The sequence below is a fragment of the Coffea arabica genome, chromosome 2e (assembly GCF_036785885.1).
Source record: "Coffea arabica cultivar ET-39 chromosome 2e, Coffea Arabica ET-39 HiFi, whole genome shotgun sequence".
Taxonomy (NCBI): domain Eukaryota; kingdom Viridiplantae; phylum Streptophyta; class Magnoliopsida; order Gentianales; family Rubiaceae; genus Coffea; species Coffea arabica.
This window is the reverse complement of record NC_092313.1, coordinates 72,828,114-72,848,395: the sequence shown is the minus strand read 5'-3', so window position 1 is coordinate 72,848,395 and position 20,282 is coordinate 72,828,114. Positions and strand designations below refer to the sequence as shown.

The following is a 20,282-nucleotide window of genomic DNA, read 5'->3' as shown; positions in this document are numbered from 1 at the left end:
GTGGTCTCCAATTGGGTATAAGAGTGTTGTATGTATTCTGAATGCGTGCAAGAGCGGCGGTAAGGTAGAAGCAAATAGAGGAAATTCAGCATCTCACGAAACCAGATTTTGTCCTTCAACTTAATAGCAGAAGCAGCTACGTCTCCGACTTCGGTGAAACGTGAAGCGTATTAGCAGACCAAGGTAACATGACTGAACCATGTCAGTAATTGTGACCAATAATTTATCACCCAAATGCACATCTGTTAAAGGAAGGCTGAAATTAGAGTCACTGAAGACATAATATGAAAATGATAGAAGAATAGTGAAGTTGTACTGTATTTGTATGTGTGTACCGTATCTGTGTGTGTGTGAGCATTCAGCTTTTCAGTGATGGACTATAATGGGATAGTAGTTTTTGGAAGACCTAGGGTTATGTATTCAAGTAAACCGTCGACTGGAATTAGGGAAAGATGAGAGAAATAAAGTCACATTTAACAAGTGAATGAATATACATCCTGTTGTAAATTAGTTACATGTTATAGCCACCGTATTACAATTGATATGAATCATTGTGCATCTAGTAATTGGTCCATGCTCATGGAGCAATATTAGTTTGCCCCTCTCCTGACCATATAGTGTGTATAAAATGGAGGCGTAGAGTTGAATGAGGTGAAGCAGAGGAAAAGACACATATGTGAATAATAAATGGGTGAACCTTGTGTTGTAAGTCAATTACATGATGTAAGAAATATATTACAATGAGTAGAAAGTAGGGTTATGTATTCAAGTAAACCATCGACTAGAATTAGGGAAAGATGAGAGAAACAAAGTCACATTTAACAAGTGAATGAATATACATCTTGTTGTAAATTAGTTACATGTTATAGCCACCGTATTACAATTGATATGAATTATTGTGCATCTAGTAATTGGTCCATGCTCATGGAGCAATATTAGTTTGCCCCTCTCCTAACCATACAGTGTGTATAAAATAGAGGCGCAGAGTTGAATGAGGTGAAACAGAGGAAAAGACACATATGTGAATAATAAATGGGTGAACCTTGTGTTGTAAGTCAATTACATGATGTAAGAAATATATTACAATGAGTAGAAAGTACTTGTTTGGCCCTCAAAATGTAGAAAAAGTAGAAAATGTGGAGTTGGTTTATGCGGTTGTCATTAACGAATGACATAAGGTCCAGTAAGTTAAAGAATCTAGAATCAAAATATAATCACCAGCGTGGATGTACATACAGTTAAAATAGACTTACATCGTGTGACCAATACATTACAGTCCGTATAAGTTAGTGTACATGGAGTTGTATTTGTACATAGATAATGTCGTTGTCTTAGAGTAAAAGTAAGGTGATGTGAATCATTAATCATATTGATAAGCGTAATAATAGGATTTGGTATACGAGTAATGTGTGATTCATAACACATTATAAATGGTAATATACATTTATATTGTCGTTTATGTACATACTATTCATGAAATGTTGCAAATTAGGGTGTTTGATGCATAATTGGCAGGAGTAGAAGTAATGGATTACAGCAAATTGGCAGAAAATGGGACCCCTGAATTAGGAATGGAGTTCAACAGTGAAGAGGATGCGTACAAGTTTTACAACAAGTATGCCTTTAAAATGGGTTTCAGTGTACGTAAAGACTATCTGAATAAAGATAAAGACGGCGTGACCACGTCTAGGAGATATAGTTGCTGCAAGGAAGGTGTGAAACGCAAGTACGAAGGTGATGTGATGCCAAAGAGGACACGAGCGCCGATGAAAACAGGGTGTGGAGCTAAGATGGTTATCGTGTTGTTTAGAGGGACAATGAAGTACCGTGTGCATGACCTTGTCTTAGAGCATAATCATGAGTTGCACATTGCTCAATGTGCTCACATGATGCCATCACAAAGAAAAGTGAGTGTGGCTCAAGGATTCCAAGCTGAAATAAGCGAGGATGCTGGGCTTTCATTGAAACAGAGCCATGAGCTTATGGGAACGGAAGCAGGTGGAATGGGTAATGTGGGATATACTCGGGATGATCTTAAACGATATCTTCGAACGAGACGGGAAAGGAGCTTGAAATATGGAGAAGCAGGTAGCATGCTGAATTATTTTCAAGAGCAAACACTCGAGAATCCATCCTTTTTTCATGCCGTACAGCTGGACTGTGAAGAGCAGATAACGAATATCTTTTGGGCTGATGCAGGAATGTTAATTGACTACAACTTTTTTGGAGACGTAGTCACATTCGACACAACCTACAAAACAAATAAAGAATACCGGCCACTTGGAGTATTTGTGGGTTTTAACCAGCATAGGCAAATTGTGATATTCGGTGCTGCCCTTATGTATGATGAGACGATAGATTCTTTCAAATGGGTGTTTGGTACATTTTTAGAAGCAATGTGCGGAAAACATCCAAGTACCATACTAACCGACCAAGATCACGCCATGGCAGCCGCTCTTTCAATTGTCATGCCTGAAACATTTCACGGTCTATGTACGTTTCACATAAGGCGTAATTTTATGAAACATCTTGGCAATCACTACAAGGAAAATAGTGATCTTCCATACATGTTTGGTGCCTGCATGTATGAGTTTGAAGAAGTGGAACAATTCAATAGGGTGTGGGAGGCGATGGTGAAGAAACACAATCTTGAAAATAATGAATGGCTCTCAGGGTTGTACAAAATTCGTGATAAATGGGCAAGGTGCATGATGAAAGAAAGATGGACCGCGGGAATGCGAAGCACCCAACTCAGCGAAAGCCTAAATGCAGCAATTAAAAATCATTTGAAACTGGATCATGACCTTGTGCAGTTCTTTAGACATTTCAATCGGGTGGTTGATGAAAAGAGATATAATGAACTGATCGCAGAATATGAAATGAGGCAAAAGCTCCCCATGGTAGGGTTAAGACAAACACCTATGCTTGTGCATGCATCAGAGACGTATTCACCAACCGTATTTGTTGCATTCCAAAATGAATATGGTGAGTCAACAGCTATGGTTATATTGAGACAACAAGATGCAGCGATGTTTGTGGAGTTTACGGTCATGAGGTATGATGGAGGACCTGAAAGAACAGTAGTATTCAATCGGAATGATCTAAGTGTACGTTGCAGTTGCAAAAAATACGAGAATGAAGGCATTTTATGTGGGCACGCGTTGAAGGTGTTTGATACCGTGGGCATAAAAATAATTCCTCTTGAATACATTAAGAGGCGATGGACAAAAAGAGCTCGGGCTGGAGACTGTTTTGATCGGCGAGGACAGGAAGTTGTGACTGATCCTAAAGTCATGATTTCAACTCGTTATCGGGAGCTCGCTCCAGCCATGATTAAGGTCGCAACTCGAGCAGCAATGTCGGAGGACACCAGCAAAGTAGCAATCACTGTCATATCCGATTTGTCAAAGAGAGTTGAGCTCCTCCTCTCAGAAAGTGAAGAGCAACCTTTGCAAAATCAAAAAAATCTGAATATGGAGGAACGAGATAAAATTGAAATTGTAAATGAAATGGGGGAGGCAGTAGTCGCAAGAGGCATTAAAAAACGAGGCTGTGGGAAGAAAAGTAGAGTGATGCGAAGTTGGGTCGATAAATTTGACAGAGTAAAAAGAAAATCTAGATTATCAAGGACTACACAGACTACGGTATGGATCAAAATTTGGTACTTGGGAAACATTTATGCTAAAATTAAGTTATTGTTATACTATTAACTAAAGTTTAGGTAACATTCATTATGAAATAATATTATTACCGTGTCAATACTGTAGGTCTCAGAATCGGAGCCGACATCGGTTTCATTTGAGGAATACATGTTTATGGGATGCCGTTCATCTACTGACTCTGTTTCGGTTAGTATAAAAGGGACATGACTCTTGCTTTTATCTGGATGTTTCTAACAGCCTAAATAGTTACATTGATGTTACATTATGTGATAATGTTGTTACGGCCGTCATCCCTCCTGATATACGTATTTTATTTGTGTTATACAATGATTTTGCCCATACGAAACTTGTAGACGCATTCAATGAGTCAGACAGTGAATGGCCCTCCAAATGCTGTTGCTCCCGATATCGATGAAAATCAAACGGTATGCATACATTTAGTAGTTAAAATAAAACCTTCTTGTTCATGTAATAGAGCTACCTTTTTTTCTTTAATTGTAACGGTGAGCTCCCGAAGGCTGTCAAATCATGCAAATTATGTAATTAATGTATGCTCGCTTTAATAACGTATTATTTTTTATTATTTCAAGGTCCACCGTTTCGCTAATCAGGGGCCTCCTGCAAGTGTCCCTACAGAATGGATGCATCCCAGATTTTCTATTTTTTCCAAGCATAACTCCGTCAGAGATGTCTTAATGGTCTGATATATCATTTTTGTTATAATGTCTAGTCCAATTTAACTTTATAAGTGAGCAATATAGGCACTGGTAATGATTTGTTGACAGTCGATTACTTATATTATATAATGTAGGAGGAGCGTGGGGCAATTTCAACACACTGTGATGTTGATGCATATCATGCATTTGCACCATCACCTCAGGTGACAAATTTTTATCGTTACAGCACATATTTATGTAATGTTATTAATTGGAGACTTGGACATCGTATATCATTAATCATATGTTTTATTAATAATATTTGCTGATTTGCCATCGTTACGCATTTCAGGGAAGAAATAACACACAGGGATTGCAACTACGCGTTGACGTCGCCTCCCCCCAAAATGAGGTTGATGAATGATGTGTAACTGTACATTTTGAACGAGACATTAAGTGGTTATCCCAACTTGAGAATGCTGCATATGTACGTTACAAGCAGTTAGTAAGCTGTTACAACTTATTGACGAGGTTATACAGGCACCATTGATGTTTCACTCTTTTCAAATTTAGACAAGTGGATTACAATGCAACAAAAAGGAAGAACGAACAGTACACAATGGGTTACAACCAGTTAGGGATCTGTTACTGTTACGTTACAACTAATTACGACTGTTTAACAATCATGATTAATATCCAAATATGGTAAGCAATTTGTTTGAGTAGAGATTATAATGAGTATAGTTTTACCGCTACCCTAACAAACATTGAACTACATCTCTTGTTATCAGTTGTATCCCATACAACACCTGGGAACGCCGTCATGCATTAGACAATGGGGTATGTACCTTTGAAAGTCATCGTCGCTTGATTCAGTAAAGTCAGATAGGTCCGGATCGGATATAAGCATGGGATCTGCTAAAATGTGCTGAACATTAAATTGTTTTCCAATACCATGTTTTTTTGCGGCCTGGATCTCGTGGAACCTGTGAAGCCTACGCTCCGTCTGCATAACTTCTCGCTGTAGTCTGTGTAATACGCTTGCATCATTGGCTTGTGGTCCTATAACAAGATCCGCTGACCTTGTTCTCGGGATGCGGATGCAATGCCAGCGACAAAATACCTCTAATTCCATTCTTCGCTCACGAACAGGCTCCCATATGGGTTCATGGTCCATAACGAAATAGCCATGCGGTAGATGATCGTTGACGGTATTTTTAAAAATGTGACCAGCTAGTCCCAGAGAATTGTTGGTGTTAAGTGGAGCGTTCCTGAACTCGCGTTTGGTACCATATAAAATCCTCCCATCTGGTGTTTCATACTTGCTTATGGCATTTGTTGGATCCAATGATACTTTCCGTCTTTTTTGCCGAACATTTGATGGTGAGCTTGTATGAGACCCTTCGTTTGTGGATTGCATGACTATGCTAATACCTACTGTTTTTTGGTTGGATGAAAGGAAGGATCTACTGATAAAGAATTAGGTGATAGAAAAAAAGAGGTAGAAATTTTAAACAGAGCACCTATTTAAGACCATGCATAGTAAATGGTTTCTTCCGACAACTTGACCAACTGCTTGCTATGTCATTTCATGTTGTTCTCCACGGGATGGTACTCCTGGGTGAGTAGATGAAGGCATGACACCACCTATTAACGAGACAATAGACTCAACGTGTAGTCAAATGTATAGTGTGTGGATGAAATAATTGTTGAATTTGATTCGACCATGACCTGTACTCCAAGAACAATTGGGTCAGGTGAATACCCAATTATTCATCAGTCACCTTACTTTTCCTGTGTAACAAGAAGTTACCACCAGTATTTACGTAAATTACAGGACGTTAATAAGATGTTACCTCTTATTGATGTTCTTGTACAGGCACCTTGTCATTTGCCTATATGTTAAAATTTAGACAATTTGTTTACAATTGTATTAACGATAAGTATTACAGATAGTATTACAGGCACTTCAATATGTATTACTCATTCAGTACAGAAATGAACTTGATATTGGCGGCTTGGCTTGGTTCCACATGACCACATAATAAGTAACAGTTTCGCAGAAGAACATGATACTTCGTTGGGACAAGTAATTTGAAAGTAGGGTAACTAATATTTAAAATGCAACAAATTTTGATTACGCCATGTACATGTTGAGTTACAACCAGTTATGTATATGTTACAATTGATTACAACTAATGAATATGCAAACGGCAGTTTTTCGTCTTATCTAGTTAAATCTACTGATATTACAACTAGAAATTCCCTGATATTACAACTAGTGATACTACAACTAGTTAATATCCGATGAACCTTTCCTCTTCTCTCGTTTGCGCAATTGCGCTTGGCACAAACAATAAGTCCGGCCCTCTAACACATACAATTTCTTAGACACTTTATTAAGTGTCTATTGAGAACATAGAGATGGTCGATTCGAACCCCAAAATAATTGATGTAGCGAGGCCTTCTCGAACATCTCATTAAATTAGCGAGATCTTCTCGAACATCATGCAACCTACTGGCTGCTATTTGGCACCCAAGAGCTTGATTTCAGTGTGAACCCTCTATTGATGACACTGCAATTGAGGTTAGAGGAGGGTTGAAGAATACTAATAATAAATTTCATGCACGGGTTCATTGCCACCCAGACGGTAGAATGAAATAGGAAGTGTGAAGTTATTGAAAATGAAAAATGTTTGTGTAGTAGTGAAAGGTTGACGGAAAAATCTTTGTTGTTGAGGGATATACTACTGCAACCGCGCCCTTTTATAGTCCGCAGGACCCTCACAATGTAGTAAAATATCACTGGACAACGCATTCCAGACCAAACAATTTTGTCGTGGCAGTGGAAGCTGTAGAGTTCGATGCATGCCATTGAATTGTGTCAAATCTGTTCACACAATAAAACATATTTTGCAGCTTTTGTCATGAAATGACCTGTACACCAATATTAAGGGTCATGTGGATAAACAGTTACACATCAGTGACCTGTACGTTTCACTATGTACGGATTGCGTTACAACCAGTTAGCTGTATGTTACAATTTATTATAACTAATGAATTTGCAATCAGCAGCTTTTCGTTTGCTCTATTTAAAACTGAATAATATTCCAACTAAATATTCCCCGATATTACAACTAGTAATAATACAACTAGTTAATATTCGATGAATCTTTTCTCTTCTCTTGTTTGTGCTATTGCCCTTGGTAGAAACGATAATTCCTCCCACTGACACATTAAATTTCTTAGACACTTTATTAAGTATCTATTGAGAATAGTTACGATGATCGTTTCGAACCCCAAAACATTGCGTAGCGAGACTTTCTCGAACATCTCATTAAAATAATGAGATCTTCACGAACGCATATGAGGGCAACTAGTACATCACGGGAGAAGAGACTGTAGACCCACATGCAGTGCCTGAACCATGTCGGATAAGTTTTGTTACGTTTCCAGGCCAGATTTGTTGTACCGACAGTGAATATACGTGTTACGTGCTGTTGCCAATCGTTTACAGATTTCAACACATGTTTGCAGCTTTTATCATATTTTGGTCCTGTCCACCAACTTTTAAGAGTCACGTGGATACAGAGTTACACCTTAGATTCATGTACATTTCACTGTGTGCATGCACAGTTACACTGTCACAGGGAGGTATGACAGCCCAAATTATGCAACAGTTTCTTGGCCAAGAGTCAGATGTGTAACACTCTATGACCTTGGTCGGTGTATGACCCAAATTTACTACCTCTATGACCGGTTCGTACCTCCTTCTGCTCCAATGCTCTATAGGAGATTTCAAATTCGACCAGAAATTTTATGTATGTTGTAACTCAGAACGAACAAAGAGGTAAATAATAACTTACGAATTGTAACAATATATGAACAGTTTGTCAATCGTATGGACAAAATTTGTTGAACTATATTTTTAGTATCGATACATAAAATAATAAGTGTTACGTCGTGTCACTAATCAGCATCAGAAAATAAAATACCAATTGGGCAATTTTTATCATGGTAAGACCTGTATTGCAACATTAAGGGTACCGATGTGAATACTGAGTTACACATTAGTGACCTTAATTTCGACATTGTGCATACACAGTAATACGCAAAATATTGTGCACAAAATCTCACAATGAATGTCAGTTTTTTGGCCCAGAGTCAGATGTGTAAAACTGAATGGCGTTGGTCATTCAATGACCCACAATGTGATAGTACCCATCAGTATGACCGACACATGCACGGTTCATGGTCCAGATTGGACCTCAAAAAAATGTGCGGCTCAGATAACAAGTGGTAACTCGATTTCCGCGTCAAGTGTGGGGCCCACCACTATCTGTTGTGAAAATACAACCAGTGGAAAAAAAGTTACACGGTGAACAAAAGAAGTTACGCGCTGTTGATGAAGAGGAAATTTGTCAGGGACGGTTGCACCTGCAACCGTCCCTGCCCCGAGTCCGGCAAGAAACGATATAAGCTAGTAACTAAATTCTGGACAATTAGTAAGTATAGAATAAGTAACATGTTTTTTTAAGACATACACAAAACTCAAAACATGTAATTGACTGTTACAATTGGGTTTACGTATCACTAATCCAATAAATAAATTGATAATCAAATTTTTTGAATAAATGTAATAAACTACTGACCCGATTCGACACATGCATGCCATTTTCGAGTGTGTTCAAATAAACTATTTTATTTGAATGTCATTCGTCATTTGTCACAATAACTACACTGACACAACCTATAAGCACACTATAGCATGCAATCATCAAACATGGAGTTTTGTATTAATTTTCACACTCTAACTTCCCATTGAAGCATTTTGTAATAGTCTTTATTAACATTCAACTTCCCAATAACTATTTTGTAACAACCTACAAATACTTCGTAAAAAATGTCAATTTTCAAATATGGAGTTTTGTAAAAATTTTCAAACTATCCCCTTGCGAGTAACTGTTTTGTAACGGTTTTCGAACATACTGTAACTTCCCAATAACTATTTTGTAATAATTTACAAACACTTCGTAACCAACAGACTTCAAATATGGACTTTTGTATTAATTTTCAAATTGCAACTTTCCAACTAACTATTTTGTAATACTTAGCGAGCACACTGTAACTTTTAAAAAACTATTTTGTAACAACCTACAAACACTTTGTAATTAACAGTTTTCAAATATGGAGTTTTATATTAATTTTCAAACTGCAACTTCCCAACTAACTATTCTGTAACATTCTACGAACACACTATAACTTTCCCAAAACTATTTTGTAACAACGTACAAACACATCGTAACTAACAGTTTTCAAATATGAAGTTTTGTATTAATTTTCAAACTGTAACTTCCCAAATAACTATTTTGTTGCAGTCATACAAAACACTGTAACTTCCCAATAATTCTTGACTAACAACCTACAAACACTTTGTAACTACCAGCAGTTATATATGAAAGTTTTGTATTAATTTTCAAACTGTAACTTTTCAATAACTAATTTTGCAACAAACTAATTGGGCGCTTGTTCTATAGTTACACATTGTTCAATGTAGGTTCTAGTATAGTTGGCACAGAGTCACGACGAGCATCTTTGAACCATAGATTCACGACACAATTGAACCAATTAATGCTCCGTTAATGTTATTACTGACATTATTCTAGTGTCAATAGAAAATCTGAATTAAATTCAGAATTTATGGCCACAAATGATAAATAAACAGCACCACGATAAAAATTGCTAATCAGTATTGATGCTAATGTCTCCAGAAAAACAAAACTACTGTCTCAAAAGAAAGGTCCTTCTGAGTAGACTCCATAATAAAATTAGTTACAGCAATCCAAAAGCTGTAATACACATGTAATAATATACAAAAGCACGTCAAATGCAATTTTGTGAATTTCTTTCTCTCCCAGTCATGAATACTTATAAATCAGGCATTACCAACATTCAACTGCGCCCGTTTAGGTACTTGCAGGTTTGCGAAGCTGTCCGGAAACTTTGAGTTCGCCGCTGAGTTACACAATCGAGCTGTGTACAGCACTCGATACTTGCCAACATTTTCCTATCAGCACAAGAGGTAGGAATTAGCATAGTTGAGTGCCGAGGTAACAAGCATTAAATCAATTTCAGATGGATTGTAGGGAGAAAAGGAATATCAATTGTAATACCTGTGTAAGCCGAACAGCCAACCTTCCGCTCCAATGCTCTAGGAATGTCATAACGAAAACACCACTGTCACACCTGGTCACGTTGTCTTCTCATTAGTCAGTTATGGTATATATGTTGGACAAAAAACTTAGTACACGCTCTAACAATAATGACAGGAGAAGTCAAACTATTTACACTTTGTTGGGTGAGTGATGAGGGACATCGGCAACAGAAAATCCGAAACTGGAGAAGTCAATTTCCTTGCCAAACTTTGCCGCCACAACCAAACCCAGTGAACGTTTCTATATCACCAAAGATTATGTAAAACTGATTACAATCCACTAATGTGTCACTGTCATGTCGTGTAATGCATTTAGCAATTTGTCCAACATACCAGTCGATTCAGTACACTAATGTCTTTGCTCTTTGCTTGACTGCTATCAGGGTCTAGCACGTGCACTTCTTTCTCTGAGACACCGAAGCTGTAGACAAACCAAGACCCCTCTATGCATACTGGCACAAGTATCTGCGCCAAATGAGGTATGAAAAAGGTCAGACAGGTCATTCTACATAACCGAGTATGACTATGTTTTGAATGTTTAACAGTCACATAAGAAGTTTTGGATTAAAACTGATAATTGCATACCCAATCACAATTTGCAGGATCAACCCCCGTATTGTTATTGCGAACCTTGAAGAGCTTTAGAAGCTTAGCAGATAAGCTGGCATCAGAGAGCTTGTCGAATTTTCCCATTTTTAAAATTCCTTCCTGCAACCAATAACATAGCCGAGTGAAAGGTGCATAGAAGACATTAATAATGGTGTGTTGGATCGTAATACCAATTCAGATATGATGATGAGCATCTTTAACACAACTGTAGGATGCAATCCAAATTTCAAACTCACAACTGCAACAGGTTCTACGATGTAGCGTTCAAGCTTCCTAATTTTGGCAGTTCTTCCACCCCAATTCATGAGACGGGCAAACATATCAATCACCTAATCAATGGCAAATGGTGATCAAAACATATAATTGAGTGTTGCTTGGGTGAGTTTACGTATGACTATTCCAATCAATAGATACATAATCAAACTTTTTGACTAAAAGTAATGAACTACTGACCCGATTAGACACATGCATGCCATTTTCCATAGTCTTCAAGTCAAGCCGAGTCAGCGAAAATTGATACATTTGAACAAGTATGTCCCTATCACATCCAGGACACAATTAAACGATTTACTAATAATTATTACTCCTACTCCAAAACACGAAAATCTGACTAATGTATATGAACTCCAATCTCATCCATATTCAATCTATTTTTCTATGCCATCTTCTTATGAACCACACGCGTACTTATTGTAGTGAATGGATCACAAGATCGAATTAATAGTTTTGTCAAGAATCTTACTTGGGATTTTGGTCCCGATCCCATGCATATGCAGCAACATTTTTTTCGTATAGGCTAACTGTCACAGGTGCTGGTAGAATGAACTCTGCTGACCGCAGAACAGTGCTCTTCTTTGTTGCACGTGTAGACTTGTGCTTCACCTCAACGTCAAGGCCTCCTACAAAAGACAAATAACATGCATTTCATATGACATTCATTTGTTGTCGTCTAACAAATTATAAGGTATTTTGCTTCATTCTTCAGACACAATGCAATTAGCAGTCATCAAACACCAATCGATAATTCACTAAATGCAATGTAACTGTCATAAGAACTATTTGTACAACTCTTCAAACACACTGTAACTAACACTTTTCAAACAGTTGTGATAAATTTTCAAACACACTAACTTCTCAATAACTAATTTGTAACAGACTTCAATCACACCATAACAGTATGCTAAACTAACCGTTTCTAAGAGTTTTCAAATGCACTTTGACCAATAAATAAGTGAGTATCAACCTACAAACACACATTTAAACAGCAATCATTTAATATGGAGTTATGTTTGAATTTTGGAAACTGTAACTTATCTATTAATTATAATGACTAACAGTCTCCAATAACATTCAACTTTCATCTAAATCATCACTCATGTAACAAGTTACAAACACTTCGTAACTAAAATTCTTCAATTACATCACCTGCATTAATTATGAAATAGCTTTCCGGTAACTATTGTACAATAATGTAAAATAAATTCCGTGACTAACGATCCGCGAATATGGAGTTGTGTATTCAATAGAGCAAACTGTAACTTTCAGGTTACTATTTCGTGACAAACTTCAAGCACACTGTAAACATTCTTCAAACATACTAACTTTTAATCTATAAGTTTCCACATTTTTTGGTAACAATTTTTAAACACACTGTAACTTTTCAATAACTATTTTGTAACATTTTTCCACTGCAATGTAACTAACATTTTTCGAAACACACTAACTTCTTAACATTAATAAAGTCATACTTTCATAATATGCCTAATTACGTTTGTTACATCAACTTCATATGTGTTTCATATCGGACAGGGTATGACAGTATGCTTAACAAGTTTTCGATGATGACAAGCCAGAGTTCAGACCCGTGTACGTAGCATCATGATGGTATAAACAAAGTTACCGTATATGATAATAGATGTTACAGTCATAGTACATGAATTACAACCTTATGAATAATAACAGTATACCAACCTTTCCGCTTTCGACCATATGATCGCAACTTTCGTGGCATTTCTTGCTCAAGCAGATGTGACGTCGATGCACTGGCGTGCAAAGGTGGTTGCACCGTACATTGACCCTCTTCGGCAGGTTCTATGACGTTTGACCTGTATTGCTCCTGCTCTTGCTCTTGAAGCTGTATAATGCTTCCTTGCGCAGTTGTTGTCATGGTGGTTCCTTGTTCCAATCCGCGACTGCTGTTATCGGGTACGACTGAAGAGGTAGGAATTGGATTCTCCATGTCCATTACATCTTCATTCAGCTCTGGATCTTGGATACCTTCAATATTTGTCCTCGTATTGGCATCGTCTTTCTCGGCCTGCGCTGCATTATGCTCGTCTTCATCAGACCCTTCCGCATCAATTTCTTCAGCATCATCATCCTCGTCGTCTGCCCCTTCTTCGGCAGATTGAAATTCCGGCTCTTCTTCGGTATCAGGACTCTTGTGCATTGTATAGTCCTCCTGTACAGGTTTTTTTCCTTTGTCCAATGCTTCAGTCCCAGAAGTGGAAGCTTTTGCTCTCGGCTGAGAGGAGAGGATTTCTGCAATCTTCAATATCCTTCGTTGGCTACTAACAGCAATGTTATACAGCTCATTTAGCTCAGCCTGCAGTTAGATGATGAAATTATCAATCCATAAATGAGCCACATGCTCTCAACAATTTCATACAATACAGGCATATACAATAGTACATTTACGCAAAGGTTCTTAATTTAACATTTGAATTGCGGCCATAGGTTCTATAACTGTAACTTATATACTAAAAAATAAAATGATCACCCGGGATCATTGAAACTTCATACATTTATAACATGATTGGCCAAGAGATCACTATATTTCTGTATTTCCATTCATGTGACTTAATTTTTAATAACTCTCTCGAGAGGGATGTAATATTGGGATTGGTATCACATATCTTCCCAATACTACAACATGAATGAAGTTGATAGGCCTATCAATAACCAATAACGTTGCTTACAATATGCAGTAATTACGTCTAATCAAACAACAAATTTCATTAAATCATGGAACAGACCCACTTACACCGATATCGGCGTGCCCGCTGTTCATCAGCATTCCTACCAAATCAGGGGGTAGTTCAGTACTCTGCCCATCATATTCATTATCTTCCGGATCATGTTGTCCAATCTTTAACAACAAATTAAACCAACCATTTCAATAGAAAAGCCACGCAATACATAGACCACTACCTTTTATATGAAATGAGATCAATAATATATAACATTTTACCAGTTTTCCTTTTCCATAAGCTCCAAGATTTTTAATCTCAAGTGCATCCCTTTCAGAGATCAGAGCATCTGTCCATGCCTTAGCTCGCGGAGTAGTCCTCGACACTTTATGCTTCAGTATTTGTACCCGATCAAGATAATGAATCTGCAATACAATACAGTAATTAATTCAACTGTAGATAAACTTGACCACACTGTTAAAACATCATCGTAGACGCATTCATTTGAGCATAATCTAATCAATCCATCGCACTGAATTTGATAAAATGTGGAAATACAGACAGTAGTTATGAAGGCTCGCAAAACTAATTGACTCTCTGGTGCACTGTGTAACAATTAGAGCATATTTTCGTCATGACTACAACTATCTAATCTTACCAGCAGAACGAAGATACAACCGCCAACGTATTGGTGCTGCTTTTCACTTTTCTTTTGCACCTCTAGCACCTTATTGCATAGTACGATCCTCACATACTCAGCCCAGTTCAATCTGGCTACCCTATCAACCAATTGCGTACAGTTCCAAACCTTTATTTTGTGCTCGGCTCTAGTGGTTGGAGCCAGTAGACATCCACAACAAAATGCCACGAATAGTCTTAAGAATTCTTCCCCTGCATTCATGGCTACCAACTCATTTGGGAGCTCATTCCATTTGTATGTCCTACGACTTGGTCCACTTCCCCCAACCTCGGTTGTATCGGTGTCTTCAACTGGAATGGGACCTTCGTTCGGGATCCCCAGGATTAAATTGATATCCTTTGACGTTAAAGGTAGCACACCATCTCCACCAACATTTAAACTGCTCAATGTCGGATTAAAGTTGTCAACAAGCCAGGTAGCTATGCCACTAGGAATCCAGTGACACTGTATGTCTAGCAGCCCTCCAAATCCTATGTCTCTAATCTGCTGCTTCTTAGTTTCATCGATTCGTGAAACTAAACTTGACATCTGCTTTGGCGAGCATCGGATAGTGTACTTCTGATTCTACACCATTTTTTAGATATATGCATTAGACTAATATAAGTTTCATTAAATGTTTGATGAATCATGCCGTGTATTTACCTTGATTTGAACCCGTGTTTTTCGCAATATCGGCTTTCCTAGACGTTCCATTTCTTTCTCATACTCTTCTTTCTCTTTCAAATATTCCTCCTTTCGCTTCCTCATTTCTTCCTCACTCAACTTATTATATGCTGCCCGGACAATGTCATTGTACTGCATTGAATAAATAAAATCAAAAAACACGTTAGACTAAACACAAAATAATTGCTCGTTTCACTATTTTTCCCTTAGGCACCCCATCGGTTCAATGATTCTTCAGTTTATTTTGCTAGGACAGCATACCTCAGTCAGCTTAACACCCTTCGCCGAAACCGTGTGTTGATACTCTTTCCTGTCCACATTCAAAACTCCAAAGTTATATGTGCTATTTAGTACCATTATTTTTCCCTCATATTCAATAATCTTACCTGAACTTCATCCATGGATTCAATGGTGGGACTGGTTCTGCGACCTCGCTTGTTCCCGCTGTAATCAGTTCTTCCTCCCCACCTAAACGATCATTCCTTTTACTACTTCTTTTCCTTCTCATCCTTCCCCTGAACAGTCAACATTGTAATGCTGAATAATGATGCCAAGTCTAACCGGCCAAGACCTTACGCAAGCACTGGCCACTTACCTATTCGATGAAGTGGGTGCTGCACCGTGTTCTGTACCACCACTTGTTTCGGCGAGTTCTTCTCTGTCTGCTTCCTGAAGTGTGCTTCCTGCTCGCGTTCTTGCCATTGTAAACTAATGTTTTTAACAAACATATTGCACTTCAGTTCCAAAATTTTTTTTCCAACCACAGTCAGAACATATCATGAAGTACTGCTAAACATAATATATGAGCATCAAATATTAGTCACGCTAGTTATAGTACAACCTGTAACATTTTTTCTCACACTCAGTAACTCATTCTTCACAGTTTGTTATTTATTCCAACTGCCACTAATCTACATAATCTGTTGTTCTACCTATCAGATTGTACTTCATCCATCAATTTCTTCTTCTATTTATTATGCTACTGTACAATACCAATGCAGTAGAATAAGGGGCCATCCAAATTTATAGTATCTTCATGAAATTCTATAGACCAGTTCTATTATTGTAACTTCTGATCTATTACGTGTAACAACTATCAAAGATGATGTCCAACCACAACAATTATTGTACAAGTAATCTTCCTTTTCACAATTTGTTTGTCTCAATACCAAATTTTCTGGTTAATTATCCCTCATTTAGTCATTTCATAATCTATTCCCCTGCCTATCAAGTTCAATTCAATCACATTCTCCTTTATTTATCACCCTCTTCAACAATATGAATGAAGCAACAAACCCGTTAAACAATTTTACGTCATTGTTCATCCAATTTTACAGTGCACTTCTCCTAGTGTCACTATTAAATGACTGCGTGTAATGACTATCCAACATGATGTGCACCTACAATAACTAGTAAGATTCTTAACCGTTATTCCACACTAACTATGCTAAACCTCATGATTTGTTATTCCGTCTGTCTCATATTGCCAACTTATAACCTACTCTCGCACTCATTCACTTCCAACCTAGAAACTTGTCTCTCTTTATGCAAGTAAACCAATAACCTGTAACATCAATGTAAAAGAAAATATGAGAAGCACAACTGAGTACAAAACATTAAAACTCTGTTATTTCTCTGTACCTGTTAAACCACAACATGTAACAATTATCCAACACTGTGTTAATGCACATGCCCTAATACAATAAACTTACACCAATCAAGACACAAATACGACATCTCAATTTCAAAATAACATTTTCATTAGCAACATGAGACGCACAACTCAGTACAAAACATTTGAACTCTATTATTTCTATGTACCTGTTCAACCACAACATGTAACAATTATCCAACACTGTGTTCGTGCACACGAACTAATACAATAAACTTACACTATTCAAGACCCAAAAACGCCATCCCAATTTCAAAATAACATTTTCATTAGCAAGTATGAGACGCACAACTCAGTACAAAACATTTGAACTCTATTATTTCTATGTACCTGTTCAACCACAACATGTAACAATTATCCAACACTGTGTTCGTGCACACGAACTAATACAATAAACTTACACTATTCAAGACCCAAAAACGCCATCCCAATTTCAAAATAACATTTTCATTAGCAACTATGAGACGCACAACTCAGTACAAAACATTTGAACTCTATTATTTCTATGTACCTGTTCAACCACAACATGTAACAATTATCCAACACTGTGTTCGTGCACACGAACTAATACAATAAACTTACACTATTCAAGACCCAAAAACGCCATCCCAATTTCAAAATAACATTTTCATTAGCAACTATGAGACGCACAACTCAGTACAAAACATTTGAACTCTATTATTTCTATGTACCTGTTCAACCACAACATGTAACAATTATCCAACACTGTGTTCGTGCACACGAACTAATACAATAAACTTACACCATTCAAGACCCAAAAACGCCATCCCAATTTCATGATAACATTTTTTCAATTATAATCTGCATCCATTTTTTCAATACTAACTATCGAACCCATGCACACATTTTCTCAAGCAGTTGTGCCGCACGATTTCCCCCTTCTTTCCCACTCTCACTTGTCATGCTCAAAAACTAACTTATAATACTCCTATCATGCTGCACTTACTCATTACTATACACAAAATTGTGCTCACGTGATATCCCTCTAAGCGATCATCCTACTGTACGCCAACAACATCCACAAGTAAGGTCCTTCAACAAGCATGTCAAATCACACATGTTACTGCATCATCGTAGGCCTCAAAAAAATTTGAATACCTGACTGGTTTTCGGTCATTCACTACTCCCGCGCCTACGATCTTCCGCTCTTCAACCTTGGGTTCACCTTTCTTCTTCTTATAACAAATCCGAATCACCAGAAATTTGTCCACCACTCCACCGCTTCTTGCTTCTCCTTGCTATTTTTTCAGTATCCAATGTTGCACTTCCACAGCTTTTCGCAATGTCACGCCGGAGAGTGTTGCCAATCTCGTATTTTCCCCTCTTATTTCTCCCTTCGTGGCTTTTCGCATGCAACTGCTTCGTCTGGTTTGGGTGGGAGTCTAAGTGCCGCTTTTCATTTTGGTTTGGGCGGGACTTTGCTTACTAGTGGTCATAACGTTCCGTTTCTTGCCGTTACGGTCAGCAGAGCATAACCATTTTTTTTATTGTCTCACTTAATAAAACGACGTCGTTTTGGGCCAAACTGAAGCCTTTTGACGTGGTTTATTTCTGGCCTTACCTTTCTTTCTGTGAGGGGACCGTTCAGGAGCGGTCCTTCTGAGGACCGCTCCTGCCCCGTATCCTGCCCTTTTCAAACGAATCATGTAGTTATGCTATCTCATCTACTAAAGAAAAACTTATCAAATGCATTGTAATTATGATTGAAACGATGGAAAAGGAAATATGAATTAATTATATGTTCTACGATTACAAATATCATAAAAGCTCTTGAAAACGAGGAGTCTTTTAAATGAATATCGAGAGTTGAATTTATTTAAGAAAAATCGTTCAAAACGTCCCTCATATTTTGTAAAATAACTTTTTTCATCCCTCACTTTTAAAAGTGTACTTTCACGTCCCTTACAAATTTACATTAGTCAAATTTGGTCCCTATCTAGGTTTCCGACTAGTTTTTGGCCGGAATTCATCACATGTCTTGCATGTGATCATTTATTAGGGGCAAAATTGTCAAATCAAAATTTACATAATTCATCTATAGTCCCTTACATTTCACAAAATGAATTGTTTCGTCCCTTATATTTCACAAAATAAATTTTTTCATCCCTCATATTTCATAAAATGAATTTTTTTATCTTTCATTGACCACGTGTATGAATAGTTTTATTTAATTCGTGGATATATCTATTTGATTTCATCTAAACAGTACAAATAATGTGTAATATATCTCTATTTGATTTCACCTAAACAGATCGATATATATATATGGGTTTAAATCTAATAATTTTGTTTTAAACCTATATATATATATGTGTGTGTGTGTGTGTGTGTGTGATTTCACCATGTGAATCTATCCAATATTTGCAGCCTTTTTTATTTTAGTAATAATTCATTTATTGAGTTGTTTAATAAGAGTATCTAATTAATAGGTGTTAATTCGAATTCTGTAGTCATGCTAACAAATTGCAGTTTAAATTTGAAATTTTTATTCGCTACTTTTAAGACCAATAGTTGAATTTCTTGCCTTATAATTATTTTAAAATTTGAAAGTGTCAATTACTTACTTCTTTTTGTCATACTTTTCCTTTGTTTATTTTTTTCTGTCTAAATTTAATTCGATATAAACACTTGATAATGTTTAGAATTAAATGTCTTCTTTGTTTTCAATTTTCAAGTAAAAGGAATGAACATGAGTGAAAAACTAACAATTTTTTTTTAAACTCCTGTATATATCTATTTTAATTTCACATGAACAGTACGTTCAGGAGCAATCAAATAGATATATATTACACGTTATTCGTATTGTTCAGGTGAGATCAAATAGATATATACATTAGTTTAAAAAAAAAGTTATCCGTACACATGAATAATGAGGGATGAAAAAATTCATTTTGTGAAATGTGAGGGACGAAACAATTCATTTTGTGAAAAGTGAGAGACTATGGATTGGATGATTTAAACTTTGATGTGACAATTTTGCCCTTCAAAAATAGTCACGTGCAAGGCACGTGATGGATTCCGACAAAAAACTAGTCGGACACCTAGATAATGACCAAATTTGATCAATGCGAATTTGTAAGGGACGTAAAAATATATTTTTAAAAGTGAGGGACGAA

General features: G+C 37.0%; 1 protein-coding gene across 1 annotated transcript; it reads left to right on the top strand.

The window, feature by feature from the left end:
* The first annotated feature begins 1,531 nt into the window (after positions 1–1,531).
* Positions 1,532–4,961, top strand: LOC140037377 (protein FAR1-RELATED SEQUENCE 5-like). The gene is made up of 6 exons (XM_072081498.1): positions 1,532–3,644; positions 3,768–3,848; positions 4,016–4,087; positions 4,253–4,360; positions 4,474–4,542; positions 4,671–4,961. The coding sequence occupies exons 1-6, from the start codon at positions 1,572–1,574 to the stop codon at positions 4,740–4,742; spliced, it is 2,475 nt and encodes an 824-aa protein (XP_071937599.1). The 5' UTR covers positions 1,532–1,571; the 3' UTR covers positions 4,743–4,961.
* The last annotated feature ends 15,321 nt before the right edge of the window (positions 4,962–20,282 follow it).